The sequence below is a fragment of the Rana temporaria genome, chromosome 5 (assembly GCF_905171775.1).
Source record: "Rana temporaria chromosome 5, aRanTem1.1, whole genome shotgun sequence".
NCBI classification, from domain to species: domain Eukaryota; kingdom Metazoa; phylum Chordata; class Amphibia; order Anura; family Ranidae; genus Rana; species Rana temporaria.
Genome location: NC_053493.1, coordinates 140,475,344 through 140,496,018, shown reverse-complemented (window position 1 = coordinate 140,496,018; position 20,675 = coordinate 140,475,344). Strand labels below are relative to the sequence as shown.

Below are 20,675 nucleotides of genomic sequence, written 5' to 3'. Positions count from 1 at the left end.
ATTGCAGGCTGGTCCAATACAGTGGGGTACCTCCACTGGTACACACTGAGGCTAACTGATTTGGAAGTCAAAAAACAAAGAGAAAAACTCTTCTAGAGGAGAACACATACATAATCTAGGGACACAAGCTAAAAAATTGAGCCTCGTGGAGTGGATAGTATGGGTACATACTATAGGCAGTCCAGTTTTTGCATGGCCAAATCACCTAAAGATGCATATAACCCATGGTCCAAGAACACCAGTGTTGTGTTCTCTACTGTGCAATTAAGATATATAGATAGATAATATATAGGAAACACTAACTGTAAAAAATTTAGCTATTGTAATAGATTGCCTGTGAAAAAAATGCATACAATTATTAAATTGCTTAAAAAAAACAACAAGACATTATTTTTTTACCCTTTTATAAAAAGGCAGTATACACTGGCAAAATGGATTTCACCGTAATATAGCAAAAACAAAGTGTGAAATTCCAAGGAAAACATTTTATTTTTATTACAGGTGGTTAAATGAGGTAAAAAGGGGCTAGAAACGACAAAGCAACAGATTCCTATTTTGATTTTACCCTTTTATAAACATGTTTAATAGCTCAATCAACAAACTCTAATTTTCTAAAAGAAAGTAGCTAAATAGGTGTTGGTAAATTTTTGGAAATGAAAGAAAACCAACAATGTACTGTATATAAATATTACAAAACAGTCTATTAAGGATCTGTTTTAGCTCCATTTTGCCCAGTAGTTTATAGTCACACTGCTAAACATTTAATAAAAATATATAAACATTTACATATATGACACCTCGTAAACTGATTGCACAGCATTTTACTATTGCCTGGGATAAGAAAAAATATGGCTCCCGGCAATCTTCGCAATGTAGAACATTGCTCTAAATCAAAAAGCAGCTGACATATGGTGATTATAATAAACTATTGATTACTGGAAAAAATAGCAGATACAAAACTACATGTTGGCTAATGGCAAAAGTGTACAGACGATTTGGTGGCCCAGGGGACAGAGTAAGTAGCCATCTGTATTGCACAGATGGCTTGCAAAATATGGTCCCATTTCATACACAAACCATATAAAATTGCTATGTAACATTTCAGTTTAAAACTACAAAATATTTTAGCAACATAGAAAAACAAAATAAAGATTGCTCTATAAATCTGTGGTTGTAGCTAACATGACCTGAAAATGTATAAAATATATTTTATGACACCATTTTTAAAATGTAGTTGTCCCTCTTCTGCCCATAACCACTCCATAGCAGCATCTTGAATGTTTCCATTTTGTGGCAGTCCACATAGGTGACATCAGAAGCTAGTGTGAGCTTGTTCTTCTTCATTTTCATCTTGCGTCTCCACATTTTTTCCTATTGATGCCAGTGCATGATGTTAGGACATGAGATAATGTCACATTGCAATTCTCACCTTGCTTAAACTGAAAACAATACTAATAATATATTACAAAACTATGGAGCTATGCATTGCCAACTGCTACTGGTGGGGGACTGGATGGGAGCCCTAAAAAGAGAAAATAAAAAATAAAACTTAAAAGAGAATCAAGCAATTCTGATTACAACCTTTAAGAATGTATTTACAGAATCAATATACAGCAATGATTTCTATACTGTACATCTTTGAAAATGTTGTATTTTACAACAGGCTGTATGGACAAGCAGTCAATATTAGTTTAACCACTTCAATACTGGGCATTTTCACCCCTTCCTGCCCAGGTCAATATCAGCTTTCAGCACTGTCACGCTTTGAATGACAATTGCGCGGTCGTACGATGTGGCTCCCAAACAAAATTTCCTTCTTTTTTTAAATAGAGCTTTCTTTTGGTGGTATTTTAACATCTCTGCTGTTTTTATATTTTTTGCGCTATAAACAAAAAAAGACTCATAATTTTGAAAAAAAAACACAATATTTTTACTTTTTGCTATAATAAATATCCCAATTAAAAAAAAAAAAAATATATATATATATATATATATATATATATATATATATATATATATATATATATTTATTTATTTATTTTTTCTCAGTTTAGGCTGATATGTATTCTTTTACATATTTTTGGTAAAAAAAAAAATCGCAATAAGTGTATAGCGATTGGTTTGCGCGAAAGTTATACCGCCTACAAAATAGGGGATAGATTTATGACATTTTTTTTTTGTAATGGCGGTTATCTGCAATTTTTGTCAGGACTGTGATATTGTGGCGGACAGTTCGGACACTTTTGGTCACTGCAATGCATTCTGGGTGTTGTATGGGATGATGACTGTAGATGGCCTGGCCCAATCTCCCTCAACTGTATCTGGAATTTGGCAATGACTATACATCATCTCAGTATACATTTTCTCTTTACCTGATACATTGATTTGTACTTTTTTTTTCAAAAGGCTATAAAGTGTATTTCTCATAATGTTCAGGGTTCTAATTCCCCACAAAAGCAAAAAAATTCAAAATATATATTGTTATCAATACAAACGTTTGATAGCTAAAGTAATTCTGTTACAGGAAAGGCATTTTGCAAATTCTAGTTATCCTGAATTTTCCTATAGGTCATATAACTAATTGTTTATTTTTTTTTTCAAATATACGTTTTATTAGGTACGCACCAAGGGGAAAAAATCCCATCATTACAATACAAGTACAGGTGTCACCACACACAGGATACATGGAAATTGCAAACAGTGAACCCGCTGCGTCAACATCATCAATGCATGTGTAGAATATTGATGTACAATATGTTACGTGTGAACATGGTAGAATACGGGATATTCCCCAAATCTTTTTCTTTAATAACACTAGCTTGGGGATAGCCAAACTATAAAAGGGTGGAGAATAAGTCAGAGAGAGTGGGAGGACTGCGACAGAGCGAGGGCATGAAGAGGTGTTGCCACACCGGGGCACTATAGTTCTATATCCCTAAGAGGGCGATCCCCCTCATGGGAGTAAATAAAAATATTCCAAAGGCTCCAGGTCTGTGTATATTTCTCAAGGTTATGTTGCGCCATGAGAATCAGGTCTTCCATTTTTTTCATTTCCTCCACCTTTCTCAGCCAGCATCCAATGGTTGGAGGGCTCTGCTGTTTCCAGTAGAGAGGTATGCATGTCTTAGCTGCGTTTAATAGGTGTCGTAGTAGTGATTTTTTGTGTTTTGACTGAGATCTTGGATAGGTGTAGTAGGAAGAAAGATGCGTCTGAGGGAATTGTATAGTCTGTAAACCTTTGCGTTATGTTGCGTACGTCATGCCAAAAGCTCTGCAGTCGGATTCCGAACAGTAGTCCTCAAAAGTCGTCTGTAGACGAGAAAAGGAATGTGGGTTCGAGATTGAATGCAGGAAGTGGTGCAGTTGGGCTGCCTTCCAGAAGGGAAGACGGTAGTTGTCTGACATATCAGTTAATTCCACAAGGGATAACCAGCGGCCCAAAGTCACAAACTTGGAGGCCCGCTCTCAATCCATTTCCCTCAGGTTTGTGAAATCTGTGTGTTGTAAACCCGGTGTAACCTAAAATTACCTAAGATTGGATAAAGGGGTGAGGTTTTCGTCATCAGCTGTGTTTTCATGGCTACCTAAGTGCCATGCCGCAACGTGGGCCCTATCAATGGGTGGGATTTCAATCTCGGAGGTAGAGAGTCGTAGCACCATAAAGCGCTTTTCAGGGGGATTATAGTCTGGGATTGTCATCCACAGTTTGTGCGATACATTCCGTCCCCAGTCTAGTATCCTGCCCAAGTGTGTGGCTTGGTAGTATCGCCGAACATCTGGCACCGCCAGGCCTCCGTTATGTTTTGGAAGTGACATTTGTGTACAGCTTAGCCTGGGCTTCTTTTGGGCCCAGATGAAGCGGGTGAAGAGGGCCTGCACTTGTTTGAGGAAAGGGGTAGGAATTTGTATAGGGAGGGCCTGAAACAGATATATGAACTTAGGAAGGATGCACAATTTTATTAGATTGCATCTGCCAAACCAGGAGTGTAAGCCTTTATGCCAATTTTCCAAGAGGGAACATGTCTTGTTCAACTGGGGAGGGAAGTTGAGGGCGAACGTATGTGGTATGGCAGGAGGGATATATGTACCTAAATATTTAAGGGCCGAATTCGTCCATTTAAAGTGAAAATTTGATTGAATGGTCTATATGGAGTGAGGGGTGATCGCGATACCCATAGCTTCCGATTTAGAAAAATGTATTTTTAGGTTTGAGAGGTTTCCATATATATCGAACTCTTTCATGAGATTGGGTAAGGAGATTGTGGGATTCGTCAAGCTAAATAGCAAATCGTCAGCATAAGCAGAGACCTTGCATTGTGAGTCTCAGACATGAAGGCCCTGTATGTCGGGGTTCAGCCTTACTGTACAAAAGAAAGGCTCCAGCGAAAGGGCAAAGAGGAGGGGTGACAACGAACATCCCTGCCTAGTGCCGTTTCCAATAGGGAATGAGTCTGACAGCAGACCATTTACCTTCACCTGTGCCGTTGGATCGGAATACATTTTTTGTATCCACCGAATCATCCGCTCTCCCGCCCCTGTGTCTAAGAACAGAGAACATATAATTCCAGTTCACCCGGTCGAAAGCTTTTTCTGCATCCGTGCTGACAAAGATGCACGGAATCTTTTTTGTATTTGCTATATGGACAAGATTTAGGACTTTGATAGTGTTGTCTCTCGCTTCTCTAGTGGGGATAAAACCCACCTGGTCCATGTGTATCAGGGATTATAACTAATTATTTTATACATGATATACCACTAAGAGCAGGGGTGTGACCATCTTCATTGATAACTCTCTTTGATGTTATGTACAATATGTGTATCATGACAAGCATAGCAGATTTCTGATTCTTAAAGCGCTGATAACAGGCCAAAAATATACTATCGCTAATGTATACTTATTTTTTCAATATTTTTTTAAAAATCCTTGACAGATACCATTCCCCAAATTCTGTATGTTGAGGACTTTAACATGGTAGTCCTTGCTTCTCTGGCTAGGAGTAATTCGATCTCCTCTTTCAGACACTGCATCACTAGTGTCTCTTCATGTAGAGGGGAGATGCCAGCCTCCTGCTCTCTAGCTCCCTTGTCACCTCCTCCAATGCTCGCCTCCTGGATTTCTCCAGAGCTTCTCCCATCCTTTGGAACTCCCTACCCCAATCTGTCCGACTGTCCCCTAATCTATCCATATTTAGACGATCCCTAAAAACTCTTATCTTTAAAGAAGCCTATCCTGCTTCTAAACCAACACTGTTTTACTTCCTCCATCAGCTCATCCCTCACAGCTATTACCTTTTGTATCAATTGACCCTCACTTTTTAGATTGTAAGCTCTAATGAGCAGGGCTCTCTGATTCCTCTTGTACCAAATTGTAATGTAACTGTAATGTCTTCCTTTATTTTGTTAAGTGCTGTGCCAACTGTTGGCGCTATATAAAATCTGTATAATAATAATAATAAAAAAGTGTGGGATACAAAAAAAATGGTCCCGGGCCTGTGTGCAGCCAGACGCCATTTCTTGTAGTCTAAGCTGAGCCTGACAAGCCTTACATCCCGACCAGCTCCAGCATACAGTGTTACCAGCCACAGGTCTCACCTACTGGAGTATTAAAGTGGAACTGTTTAAGTTCAGCCTACATCAACAGTGTACTCAATGATACTCAAGATTCCAGTGGCAGGTGTAGCTCTGAACAGCAAAGATTGGAGCCACTGGAGTCAGGACTGGTAAGTATTATTAATGTAGCTTTATAGGCTACATTTTTTTTTTAGTTACAGAGTTGCTTTCAGTTTCAGCTTACCAAGAAGTTGAGAACTTGAAAATAAAGCAAAGCATGTTCATTTTAAACAAACTTTAAGCCAAATGGACAATTAAAATGAGTATGACTGGGTTCACACATGCTGCGACGACAGGCTCATAGCAGGGGTCTGGTACATCCCTGTTTATCGATTCAGGTGAGAATCAGTTCTGCATTTTTGCCTAAATTCACACCTGAATCGGAATGCACAGGACCCTTTCCAAATGCCGACCGTGGAAACCCCCGAAGGTGTGCGAACCAGCTTCATTGCGAGCTGGGTAAACTCTTCTGTTATGTGAATTATATGCGGCAAAACCCACATACAATTTGCATGAGGGTTAACCCAGCCTAACTGAAAAGATTGAAATTGCATGTTTTAAAAAAAAAACTTTGTTGACACTGTAAAAATGATTTCACGTTTGATTGTTAGACATCAAATGGCTCCTGAGGGGGTAGCGCTACATATATATTTTGGAATTCTATCTGAACAGATGGGAGGAAATCTTCTTCTTTACATTCTAAAATTGTATCAAAAATTTAAAGTTATTTTGCTATGTTTTCTTTTAACACAAAACTCATAATTTTTCCTTGCCTTTATGGATGGCTAACATTGTATAACACTGCTAAAAAAGGACAGTACACATTTAAAAAAAAAAAAAAAAAAAAAAAAACTTATTTATTTTACTATAAGCCTACGAAATCTACAGCTATCAAGTCAAGGAATGAAACAAGTATCACTTTCCTGAAAAAATATATTTTATGAGAATGGCTTAAGCTTGTCCATAAAGACCCTGAATGTCTACATTGTGAACTGTCAATGTGTAAACAGCAGAGAAGGGGTTTTACAATCCCAGGAGGATGTTGACTCTTATCGCGGTCATTACTCTCTAAACATAGTTCAGTGAGTATTATTTACAAGTTCTTTGACGTTTTAGGCCTATGAAAAGCAGCCAGAGATTGACCCATTCTGGTCTAGCAAAATGTGGAATGTGTTCCACAAAAGCCTTCACTGCTTATTTTATATACCAGAAAAAAACGGTGTTTTCTTTCATTAGAACCTAATCGTGACACCTATGAAAATGAAATCAGAGGCAATAATTCTAAATATAGTGAATTTGTATAACAAATGAGAAATTATAGCAATACTAATGTAAGGGAGGTAAACTTAAAGGAAAAAAATGTTTTGCCTAAAATTAATGTCTGCAAGGTAGACAGACAGAATAGTGTAATGATTCTGTTAAAAAGTAAACACCTATTAAATTCCTTCATCTATATCACCTCCGGCATTCTAGTTTCTGTTCTCTCATTCACTTCCTGGTTTGCATCGCTCGTTCATGTAAGGACTACATTTCCCAGTATGAATTGCAGCACGCTTGGTAATTCACACCTCCTTGAAGTCTCTAACACGTAGAGAGCGTCCTGCCACACAGATGTAGTTCCCAGGAGGGGGCGAGCACGTTACTGACCACGGCAGTAAAGCCTAACATCACGGTGGTCAGTAACAATCAGACAAGCAGAAAGTGAACAGAACAGAGAAGAAATAGAGCAACTTCTGAGCAAAAACGAACAATGAGGAAGTGAAAAGAGGAATGTCTGCAGGTAAAGGATGCTTATTATGAAAAAAATAAATTCCTTTACAACCCCTTTAAGACATTAAAAATCCCTTTTTTTCCCATCAAACAAAAACGAAACACACAGATTAGAGTGAGTACGTTTTTCATGCTAATCTAAGTATATACCTACAAATTAGGAACATTTCCAGTAAATATAATTTTCAAATATCCCTTTATACCTATATAGGAACTTAAAGCTCTAATTATGCCAGCAGAAAACATCTGTTTCCAGACATTTTGTTCTAAATAAAGACCTCTAAGGTTTTTACTGATACATTCTGGGGAGATATCACTTATATTTCCTGTCCAGGTGAGAGGGGGTTAGTGGACAGGATGGGAGATCTCGCTAATGGGACCATAGGCAAGAAAAAAGTTGCCTGCTATTAATTCTTTTTCCAGAGTATCCCCTCTCTCCCTTGCGTGTTTACCTTCATTTTCTAAAGTCAGCTACACACGTACCCAAATTCGACCAGTTCTGTAGTAACCAAGCAAATTTTGGTCTGTGTGTACCCCTGTCTGAGCTGATCATTAGACCAGCTTCTGTCAAACGGTCATGTTGGTAAACCAGAATTCAATGTGCACATACAGCCAATGGCTGCAGTGCTGATCAGTGTGATTCAGAAAGCAGTGGGAGGGGAGCTGAAGTTGCACTCTGATCAGTGAGAGCTGACTGGAGGGAAGCGACAACCCCCTTCACATAGGAACAGAGCTGAAACTGTCAATCACAGTCTGTGTGCTGGAGCTCCCTTCCCTGTTACTTTTTTTACCTCTTGATGTTAGGAAGACATGTCAGAAGTGACTCATGCAGATAGTAGAGTAACAAGGCATCAGACAGAAACAACATTTAGTTCTCTGAACTAGCAGCCATCTTGGGTCAGGAAGAGCCAGGCTTGGTGCGCATTTTGCGTGTGGGTATTGTGGGAACAGGTCCCCTGTCTGAGGGATAGTTATTAGTGGCAGGGAGAGGGTCCAGGCGAGTAGGGAAAGGATAGGGACATGCCACCTTTCTGGAGACCTACCCGCTTGGGTTCAGACTGGCCAGGTCACATTCCACCCCTCAAGACAGATGCTGTCGGCAAATCTGAGACCTGTTCTGCTACACATTACTGGCACATGCTGTGAGTGTCCCCAGTCAGGTGCCTTCCAGTGAGTTACTGTATTCTGCTTTAAAACAAGTTCTGTTCTCTGCATCTGGACACTGTGGCCTGGATTCACAGAGAGTTGGGCGCACATTACGCCACCGTAACGCAAACGCTGTATGCCACGCCAACGCAGCGCAGAGAGGCAAGCATGGAATTCAGGAAGCCAGTGCTCCCAACGCTGCGTCGTTGTGGCTTAGGTTTTGAAGGCGAAGGCCGGCGTAGGTGGAAGTGGGCTTCACCCATGCAAATGAGGCGTGACCCCATGCAAATGATGGTCCGAGCACCAGACAAGTACGTTTAAGGAACTGCGCATGCGCCGTGACGTGGACGCATCACCCTATGCATGCTCACAACCACGTCGGAACAACTGCCTAAGATACGCCAGATCACTGCGTACGCCATGAACGTAACCTATGCCCAGCCAGACACACGTCCAACGTAAAATACGCCGGCTTTGCTGGCTTGTGTTCCCTGGTGCAGACCTTTGCATGTCTGCTGCTGGGTTACACCTCCTTTATGGGCCTGTGTCGGGCGCACTCAGGTTCGTGAATCGCTGTATTTCCCTCATTTGCATATTTGAATGACTAATCAATGGGAGCGGCACCATGCTCCCAGCCTAAATGTGCGCTAACTCTACGCCGGCGTAAGCAAGATACAACGGCAGGGTGTAGCCTGGTTTTAGGCGCATCTCTGTTTGTGGGTCTTGCGCACAGATACGACGGCGCACATTTGCACTTAGGTCGGCGTAACTTGTTATACGTCGGCGTATGTGTGTTTACTGCCACCGAACAATTCTGCACCTCCCCACACTCAGTCAGCCGGATGTGCCCCTTGTGCTGATTCCTTTTTATTTAAAATTCATAGAAGCTGCTATAACAGCTAGAAGGGTGGGGGTGGTCCTCGGGGGCAGGGATGTGGGGAAGAATTTCAACTAAAGGAAGAGAAATCAGGCTAAAAAAAGCAGTATAAATGTTATCTTTTCAGTCTTGTTCCACTTTGTGAAATGGTAAGAAATGTTGACATACTGACGCCCCCGTGCTTATCAAGCTTCAAAGGAAATAAAGCATAATGCCGCGTACATACAATCATTTTTCGGCATGAAAAAAACGTTGTTTTAAAAAAATGTCATTTAAAATGATCGTGTGTGGGCTTCACATAATTTTTCGCCTTCTGAAAAGCGACAACAATGTTTTCGAGCATGCTGCATTTTTAACGACGTTTTAAACTATGTTGTTTTTCGGGTTGTAAAAAATGATCGTGTGTGGGCTAAAACGACGTTAAAAACCTGCGCATGCTCAGAAGCAAGTTATGAGATAGGAGCGCTCGTTCTACTTAAACTACCGTTCATAATGGAGTAAGCACATTCATCACGCTGTAACAGACAGAAAAGCGCAAATCGCATTTTACTAACACGGAATCAGCTAAAGCAGCCCCAAGGGTGGCGTCATCCGCATGGAACTTCCCCTTTATAGTGCCGTTGTACATGTTGTACTTCACCGCACTTTGCTAGAGCATTTTTTAAAAACGATGGTGTGTGGGCAACGTCGTTGTAATGATGAAGTTGGAAAAACTTCGTTTTTTCTACATGCCGAAAAACAGTTTTTTTCATGCCGAAAAATAATCGCGTGTACGCGCCATTGGATTAAAGTTTGTATGAGTATGGGGAAAGTGTGGCCCGCAGGCCAGACTTTGGAGACTCCTGTTCTAGTTCATAGAAAAAAATCTCACAATATAATTTCACTGACTAAAAAATAATAATTAATAATAAAAAATAATAATTAGGAGATGGGTGGTCAAGTAGGAGTTTAATACACAAGACTAGATTTTTTTAATCTCACTTCAGTGATAATGAGTAAAATTATATTTTTTTCCACTGGGGGACATCAACAACAAAAACTTGTTTTCAACCTGGGGTCGGGACCCCCTCGGGGGTCAAATTATGATTTGCCAGTGGTCCCCGAATCCTGGGCTGTTCTTGAAGCCCGCACCACTCTTCCTGCCTTTTTGTGGCCGCCCAGCTGGGCTGTCCCTGGTGCCCGTGGCCTCCCACTCAGCCTCTTCGCAGCCGCCCATTCAGTTCACAGCATGGGTGGGGGGGGGGGGAGAGGCTAGAGGTCAGCTGACTGGTGAGGAATGTGAAGTGGGAGGGGCTGGAGGAGACCCTATCTCCTGATTCTCGCATAGGTGCCACTGCTACGAGATGCCACAAAGTAGGAGGCACAGTGAGTAACACTACCTGAGATTATAGTTGCCATTAAAAGTGCTCACAACAGTTCTAAGATCAGCAGGTGACCTTGTTCAAGAGCATCTAATCCACTCATCCCACCAAAGAGTAAGAGAAGGAATAAAAATAAAGAATACATGGAAGGGAGAGGAAAAGAGGGGAAGAACAAAGAAAAAGGGAGAGAAAGAACAAGAAAGACGGCTAGAGAGAGATATGGGGGAAAACAACAATAAATTTGGATAGAGAGAGATAAAAGGGAAAGAAAGTAGAACAAAGAGAGTAGTACATCCGAAAATGTACCATAAGGGGTTTTAATACTGTACAAGTGGAAGGGACTCAGGGAGAGCTAAATGTCTGTGGGTTAGGGGTGCAAATTACTTGTCTTGCCCCGGGTGCTGACAACCCACGATACAAAAATAATTTTACTGTTAGGGGGTCCCCACAACTTGGGAAATGTTATCAAGGGGTCACGGCACTAAGCAGGTTGAGAACCACTGCTCTACACTCTATCCAAAACTAAAAAAAGTTTTGTCTTTAGTTGTATTTTAAACTTAGTAGCAAGGGTATAGCTAAAGTACAAGTTTTAAAAATAAATACATACATAAATGTAAAAGAAAAGGGCCAACTGACAGTCTGCCTATAATAAACATTTAACATTCAATTTCAGTAATATAGTTTTGATTTGAATTTGCGTTAATTCCACTTGGCATTCGTGAATTTTACAAATCTTCACAGTCACATGTATTAATCATGTATTACCTGGCATTACAATGGCTTGTTGAGATCCAGAGTCCGCACTTAATGACAACCTACCACCTTTGGCCAGCCTGTCGCACAGCAAAGTGATGTGTTTCTTCAGCCTAGTAGTATCTTTTGGGATGCTGAGTTGGCTAGTGAGGTTTAGAGCCTGTTCTTTAGAGCTTTTGGACAGACATGTCCTTAAAAGATGAGACAGTGCTGCATCCACAGTCTCCTCCCAACCCTACAGGAAAGGGGAGGAAGAAAACACAACGGTGTCATTATAAATTGGAAATTCAAAAGCATATTATTTTTGAAATATAAAGCTATATTGATATATTATACATTACATACTTAGAAAATAAACCATTTTTATTCAGTCCACATAAACAATACAAGCAAATTATGAACATACCTAATGACAAAAGACATTTTAAACTCTCCGGGGAGACACCAAATCTCAATGCCCGTAAGAACAATGTGACTTAGGGATGAAAATCAACTTTTTTCTGGCCAAAATCAAAGATGCTAAAAAACGCTCTAGATTATCTCATTTACACATCAGAGGTTCTCCTGAATACAGATTCTGGTTCTGTCTATTTCCCTTTGAACAATTGGACAATGAGATGGTCCAAAGGGCATATTTCAGAAGATGCTGGGATAGTGCATCCCCCCCCCCCACACACACACACACACACTTCCCAGGGCCTTAGTTGTAAAGCTCCTATACTTTCGTATAAAAAAATGAATGCTTCCAATAGCAGGTGAGCAACAGAAGTTATGCTTTCAAAGACACTCTTACCAAACTTTTGGAGATCTGTAACCTTCAACCATCACTAACAATGAAGCCTGTGCTCCAGGTCCTGGAACAGAACCAACTTGTATATAGATGAATCTTTCCCTTCTGCCTCACCTTCAATTTTAGAGGCAAATGCATAGGAACATCACATGAAGAAATGCAGAGCCACCTAACAGTGCTTTGCCTTGAAACATTGCATCCATGCTCTGCTCATTCACTGCTCTCAACCACAATACCAGCCAAGAGAATACAGTCCAACAATTACCTTTAGCCATGGTGCTTCTTCCAAATATGCTAGGCTATATATGGATTCTTCACCATCCAGCATTGTTCGAACAGCATATGCTGAAGGACATTGTCCCTCTTACCAGTAGGCATGAGCTCCGGCATGTTTGCAAAGTCCGCGTGCAGAGCTCGCCAGGAAGTCACCACTACGCTAATCACAGGCAGTGAGACATTTCCGGATCTCTGCAGCCATCCCCCGGGACAATGTCTCCCTGCCTGTGATTAGTGCAGCGCTGTGCCGACTTCCTGGCGGGCTCTGCACGTGGAGTGTGCGAACACGCTGGAGCTCATCCCTACTTACCAGCTTTACAATCAGGGCCATGCTACCTGTTTTACCACAACAGGATGTACCAGATAAGTACTTTGCAGTGTTAACTTTTAGCCATCCAGCTAGCACAACAGCTTTGCTGGTGATACCCTCTCACCCACCTGTGCACTTGAGGGGGCATGCTGGGGTGACCTTTAAATGAAAGTAAACTCTCTCATTCAACAATAACACTTTTTAATCCTTATCCTGCTAGCATTAGTAAATAATTAGGAAGGTGTATATATATATATATATATATATATATATATATATATATATATATATATATATATATATATATATTACTCAAGATGGTAGCGGCTAGAAATGCTTCTCAACAAAATAAAGCCTGGAAACATGAATGGATAGATGAGTTTGAATATTAAAATTGAATTGAATGGGGGGTTTCAGTTTGTGGTGCTCTGGTACAGTTTATTACCCTTTTAAGTAAGCATATGGCTACTTGCAAATTTGCTCGGATCATCTATTTGTGTCCCGAGCTGGCAGGACATTATTAGGTCTTGAAGTCCTCATGTTACAGATCTACTTCAACTTCTCTGTTTAACAAATTTGCTAGTTACTGAAATTGATAACTGGGGCAAACTCTTTTAGCTTTCAACGGGACATGGGGGCACACCCTGCTTTAAGATAACATTTTTGTCATCTCCGCACTTTAGCTTTTAAGAGATCATGACCCTTCATACTATGGTTATATCACATATATTACTTATCATAGCTGGATAAATTATAGATGCTTTAATTCTGATTCAATACTGCCAGATGTGCCACACTCTCTCCATAATACCACATTCGACTGCATTTTCCTGTTACTGTGATAATGTAATGCCTTGTATTTAAGCCAGCACTTTGGGCTCAAGCTCCTTCTCTTGTAAATGTGCACTAGTGCCTTGTTTTTCTTTTATCTAAGGCTCCAATTCAAATGATGACGCTGCTCAGGACATTTTATTCTTCATATGTGTATGTTTCTGCTCGTTTGTCTAACAAGTTTTGCTTACCCAGCGGCCCTGACCTTCAGGTCTTCGTCACTGGAGAATTATAAGTTTGCTTGGGAAGTCTCTTGGCATTATAGAAAATAGGTATTACCAGATATTCCTTGCTGATCTTGTATTGAGGTATTATAAATGAAGACATTGTATTGTGCTGTTCATTGTTGCTGCCAGTTATCCAAAAGTTCAGAGAGAAGGTGCGCACACCCTACATCTAGTCCCTGTAGCTCCATTAACCTGGGTTAAACCACTTAATTTCACACAACTAAACTGCTCTCTTACTGAATGTAAAGAGGAAAGGAACCACACACCCTGATGCATTTTGTCACACCCACCGGGGCTTAGTCATAGCATACCCTGGATTGGTATTAGGACAAGCTGCCACTACATGTTTTGTGACACAGGGATATTCTTTCACCTCTACTTTGAGTGGCACCAAACATTATCAAACTGCTCTCACCGAGTTAAGATTAAAGTGTTACTAAACCCACAACAGTAAAATTAGTCTGTATATGCAGCATATCATGCTTGTTATACTTACTGTGGAACTTATAGGGTTAATCCTCTGCATCGTGAAAAAAAAGGTTGTTTTATTCTGTATCCTCCCCCTCCTGCACTGTCTATATGGGGAAGGCCAGCTAACACAGGCAGAGAAGCCGACCTGCACATGCTCAGTTGTGTCTTTTATGCTGGAGAGAACAGTTGCTTGTTCTCGGAGATAACCACCTCACATGATATTGACATCACACAGGCTGATCTCCTCCTTCCTGAACTCTTAGCACTGGAGAAACTCTACAGTTTATCATGTAATCGTGGTATACTAATCATCCAAAGAGGTATACAGTGGCAGTATTTTAATGTTCTAAGAAGATTTATAAGCCGTGGGTACTCTGTGTGTGTGTGGGGGGGGTGTAAACTATTTTCATATTATTGGGTTTAGTAACACTTTAATTTCCAACACAGTCTTTAGATCTTGAAGGTTCTGTGGGCCTCTTCTATAAACTCTGGTCTTGTTTGGGCCATTCTAGCAGCTATATTTTCTTTTTTAAAACCAATTGAGAGTTTCCTTGGCATTGTGTTTGGAATCATTGTCTTGATGAAATGTCTACCCTCGTTTTATCTTCATCATCCTGGTAAATGGCATCAGATTTTTATCAGGAATGTCTTGGTAAATTTTTACATTAATTCTTTCAATGATATGAAGTTTGCTAATACCATATGCTGAAAAACAGCATCACACCATGATGTTCCCACCTCCAAACTTAACTGTTGGTATGGTGTTTTTGGGGGTGATTTGACCTCTAAACATGGTGTGTATTATTGCATCCAGAGAGTTACATTTTGGTCTCATCTGACCAGATTATATTCTCCCAGTATCTCCCAGGCTTGTCTAAATGTTTTGCAGCAAACTTTAAACAAGCTTCAACATGCTTTTTCTTCAGCAATGTGGTCTTGCGTAGTGAGCATGCATACATATGGCTATGGCGGTTGAGTGCATTACTTATTGTTTTCTTTGAAACAATTGTATCTGCACCAGGTCGTGCTGAAACTCTTCACAAGTGGTCCTTGGCTCTTGAACAACTCTTCTGATAATTCTTTTCACTCCTCTGTCAGAAATCTTGCGAGGAACACCTGGTTGTTGCCAGTTTAAGGTGAAATTATGTTCTTTTAATTTCCAGATTATGGCCCCAACAGTGCTCACTGGAACATTCAGAAGTTTAGAACTCCTTCTGTAACCAATGCCATCAGTATATTTTGCAACAATACGTTTGCTAAAGTCTTGAGAGAGCTCTTTGCTTTTACCCATCATGAGATGTTTCTTGTGTGACACACTTTTATAGGCCATCAGTTGAGACTGAACCAGCTGATATTAATTTGCACTGACAAGGGGCATGATTGTTTTCTAATTACTAAAAGATTTCAGCATTCAGTGTCTTGGCTTTCCATGCCTTTTTTGCACCTCCCTTTCTTCAAGTGTTCAATACTTTTCCCCTGTGTCATTACATTTTATCACACATACCGGTAACTTAATTTTTGAACTTATTTGTTTTGGTTACTTTCTATGTATGAAATGCATGGGTTGTTACTGATGTGTGGTGAAAATTTCATGTTAATAGCACTTTTGAAAATATACATACCTAGAAAAATGGTGATGTGTTCAATACTTATTTTACTCGCTGTGTATTTTGGCCTCCCATGTTACACTATCCACAATTCTTTCTGTTCAAAGAAAGGAAGTGTCCTAAATAGATCATAGCATGGCCATTATATCTTTTGCTTTCATACGAATGAAAAAATACTGTATTTATTGGCGTATAATACTCACTTTTTTACCCTAAATATAGAGGGTAAACTGTGCCAGCGTGTTATACGCAGGGGGTTGTGGAAAGTTTTTTTCCTGAAACTTCCCTCTTAAAGTTAGGGTGCGTGTTATACGCTGATAAATATGGTAGATCCCTCCAGGCAGTTAAACAACTCTCTCGGCCAAATTCCCAAAGCTTGACAGTGTGACAGGGTCTAATTTGACAGTATAAAAGAGCCCACAAGGCTGTATTGAGAGGCAAATACATTCAGTTAGCTACAAAACTAAAAAACGGAAGACAAAACTGAAAGCACAAGAACTAGACTCCCAGGATAAATCCAAAGATTTTCCAACTGGGTACTTTGACCCCAAATAAGCCCCTTGATAAAAGTGTGCAGGAATTTGTCAAAATATTGATTTCCATCAAAAAGAATATACAGGAAGTATTTATTGCACTGAAGCTCTGCAGAACATTGGTGTGTGGGTACCTGCTTGTGGCCCATGCACTCTAAGATACCCCACGTGGCTGATATTTTCCCCATAAGGTCATGCATTGTAGCAGAAAACTCCTCTCCTAATTAGAAATAAGAGGGGGTTATAGAAGCCTCTTAGGAAAGTAGAGACTCAGGCTGTAAATAGTGGTACAGAGATTTCGGTGTCAGGACTCTAGGGGGTGCACTGAAATCCCTCTTTGAGATGCTAACCGATTGTAAGCTGGCAAGACCCACAAGCAACCACCATAGAAAGCATACAATAGAAGTGAGGGATTTACACAAGGGGAATTCTCGAGACAATGCCATAGCAGAAAAAATGAATGCCATCTGTCACTGCAGGCAGAAAAGTGCATGATTATGGCCTGGAAGTTCATAGGCCCAGATTCATAAAGGAGATACGACGGAGTATCTCAGATACTCCGTCGTATCTCTCAGAGTATCTAAGCGACTGATTCATAGAACCAGTTACGCATAGATATCCCTAAGATCCGACAGGTGTAATTGTTTTACACTGTCGGATCTTAGGATGCAGTACCGCGGCCGCCACTGAGGGGAGTTTGCGTCGTTAACCAGCGTCGGGTATGCAAATTAGGAGTTACGGCGATCCACGACGGTTTTTCGCGTTCGCTACGTCGCCGCTAGTCTAGTTTCCCATCGCAAAGTTAGTCGTCGTTTTGGGTGCCTTAACTTTAGACAGCAAACGTATTGCTGTCTAAAGTATGGCCGTCGTTCCCGTGTCGAAATTTAAAATTTCACGTCGTTTGCGTAACACGTCCGGGAATACGGAAGTACGCTACGCACGTCGCCGATCGCAAAAATGACGTCAGTTCGCGCAAAGCACGGCGGGAATTTAGAAACGGAGCATGCGCAGTAGGTCCGGCGCGGGAGCGCGCCTAATTTAAATTGTACCCGCCCATTTGATTTGGACCGCCTTGTGCCGGACGTATTTATGATACACCGCCGCAAGTTTCCAGGTAAGTGCTTTGTGGATCGGGCACTAAAACTGAAAACTTGCGGCGGTGTAACGTAAATGGCTTACGTTACACGGGCGCAATTGTACCTGAATCTGGCCCATAGTGCTGGAGTAGCTGAGCAGATAATGAAAGAGAGCAAGCTGGTTTTCTCTCACTGCTAGACTGTGACAGAAAATTGTCACAGCCGGCACTCCTAAGATTAACCCTTTACGGGAACAGCAAATCAAGGCTCACAAAAGTCAAAGCCCTTACCGCAGTGGTGGTCCTAAGAATTCCTGCAGTCCCCACAAGGCTGATAGGACAGATACAATTCACATTCCGCACCCAGAGGTCTTTGCTCTCCAAGTGGGATACTTCCTAAGGAGCCTTCAAAGACAGGGATTCCCAGGATTGGTGGACCGTGGCCTTGAACTTGTAAACCACTTTGTAGCCAACCCAGCTTGCTACACCCAGAATGCCTAGATAAGTGCCTAAGGCAGAGTCCAGTGCCCAGAAAGCACATTTGAGGCCGTCCCCACTTCTTCTTCAGAGCAGGGTCAGGATGCAGTCTCAAGGGCTAAGCCTAGGATTTAGAATTCAGAAGCTGCAAAAATGAACACCAGTGATTGCAGAAGCTTACAAATGTGTTGTAACCCGAAAATTATATAAATTTAGGGCTAGATTCAGCATTGAATTACGCCGGCGTATCTATAGATACGCCGCGTAAATTCAAAGCTGCGCCGGCGTATCTTCTTTCTGTATTCAGAAAGCAAGATACGCCGACATTAGCCTAAGATGCGACTGGCGTAAGTCTCTTACACCGTCGTATCTTAGGGTGCATATTTAAGCTGGCCGCTAGGTGGCGCTTCCGTCATTTTCGGCGTAGAATATGCAAATGACCTAGATACGCTGATTCACAAATTTACGTATGCCCGGCGCTATTTTTTTTACGTCGTTTACATTAGGCTTTTTCGGCGGAAGGTTGCTCCTGCTATTATGGGGCGCACGCAATGTTAAGTATGGACGTCGTTGCCGCGTCGAATTTTGAATTTTCGCGAGTCGTTCGCGAATAGGGCTGGACGTAATTTACGTTCACGTCGAAACCAATGACGTCCTTGCGGCGTACTTTGGAGCAATGCACACTGGGAAATTCCACGGACGGGAAAAACGTCAATCATGTCGTGTCACCAAGAATTAACATAAAACACGCCCCCTCATCCTCATTTGAATTACGCGCGCTTACGCCAGCCCCATTTACACTACGCCGCCGTAACTTAGAAGGCAAGTGCTTTGCGAATACAGCACTTGCCTCTCTAACTTACGGCGGCGTATCGTAAATACGATACGCTGCGCCGACGTAACAATGCGCACCCCTACCTGAATCTAGCCCAAAATGTTCTTCTGTCAGAAGAGAGAAGTACATTTTCCTAGGAGACTAACAAAATATGGAGGCATGCTGGGAGTGAGAGGGGTTATACTGGGCTGTCCTTACAGCTGTTTTTAGTTCTCTACCAAAAAGAAAAAAGTTATGGGACTGAGGAGTGGATGTGTAATACATTTACCAAATACATAAGAGCCAAATGACCAATGTGATGCAGAAACAGCTTATGCAAAATCAAGGAAGATGATAAAAAGTCCCTTGCTTGTGGCCTACCACCATATGGGTGACCATTATGAAGTGCAATGCAGCAGAAAAAGACCACCTACATTAAGCATTATTTTAGGTTCTATTCCAAAAATTCATATGATTTTATTAATATAATGTAAGTAGCAGTATAAACATCACCATATACAGTTTAATTACAAGCAAAAAAAGTCACCTCACACAGACCGAACTATAAACCCTGCTATTTCATATGATGTTAGATTTCTCAAGGCAAATGCAGGCATTTTTTGTTCATATGGTAAAGCAGTAAATTCATTTTTATGGAGTAAAAATATACCCATGTAATTATACCTGAAGTGTAAACATTTTGAAATATGTATTGCTTTTGCCTGTGATGATCTACTTCACGGCTAAGGAACTTTATTCACCTTCACTATTCTGGAAAAAACGAAGTCTATGAAAAATGCCATTCACTAGTTTATATTTGGAGTAGTTTAAAAGTTGAGGCCAGATGTGAAAAAGCTGGAGGAAAGGAAGTATGTCTCCATAACCCATAGCATCCAGTGGCTTTCTGTCATTATTCTTTTTTATGTGTGCTATAAATGAGAGTTGAAATATACAGTGCCTTGAAAAAGTATTCATACCCCTTGAAATTTTCAACATTTTGTCATGTTACAACCAAAAACAGAAATGTATTTTATTGGGATTTAATGTAACAGACCACCACAAAGTGGCACATAATTGTGAACTGGAAAGAAAATTAAACTGTAAATGGTTTTCATTTTTTTTTTACAAATAAATATCTGAAAAGTGTGGGGTGCATTTGTATTCAGCCCTCTTTACTCTGATACCCCTAACTAAAATCTAGTGGAACCAATTGCCGTTAGAAGTCACCTAATTAGAAAATAGAGTCCACCTGTGTGTAATTTAAGCTCCGTATAAATACAGCTGTTCTGTGAAGCCCTCAGAGGTTTGTCAGAGAACATCATGAAGGCCAAGGAACACACCAGACAGGTTAGGGATAAAGTTGTGGACAAGTTTAAATCAGGGTTAGGTTATAAAAAAATATCCCAAGCTTTAAACATCTTACGGAGCACTGTTTAATTCATCATCCGAAAATGGAAAAAGTTTGGCACAACTGGAAGACATGGCCATCCACCTACACTGACAGGCGGGGCAAGGAGAGCAATAATCAGAGAAGCAGCCAAGTGGCCCATGGTAACTGGAGGAACTATAGAGATCCACAGCTCAGATGGGAGAATCTGTCCACAGGACAACTATTAGTCGTGCACTCCACAAATTTTGGTCTTTATGGAAGAGAGGCAAGAAGAAAGCCAGAAGAAATCCAGTTTGCGAGAAGCTATGTGGAGGACACAGCAAACGTGGAAGAAGGTGCTCTGGTCAGATGTGACCA

General features: G+C 40.9%; 1 protein-coding gene across 3 annotated transcripts in view; it reads right to left on the bottom strand.

Moving 5' to 3' along the window:
• Window positions 1-465: 465 nt before the first annotated feature.
• Window positions 466-20,675, bottom strand: part of BBS9 (Bardet-Biedl syndrome 9) — a 514,138-nt gene continuing 493,928 nt past the window's right edge. For all 3 annotated transcript variants that reach the window (XM_040353183.1, XM_040353182.1, XM_040353184.1), the window contains 2 exons: window positions 11,530-11,752; window positions 466-1,522 (listed from right to left, as the gene is read on the bottom strand). In XM_040353183.1, coding sequence (XP_040209117.1) covers window positions 1,479-1,522; window positions 11,530-11,752 — 267 coding nt within the window. In that variant the 3' untranslated portion in view covers window positions 466-1,478. The remainder of the gene's footprint in view (window positions 1,523-11,529; window positions 11,753-20,675) is intronic.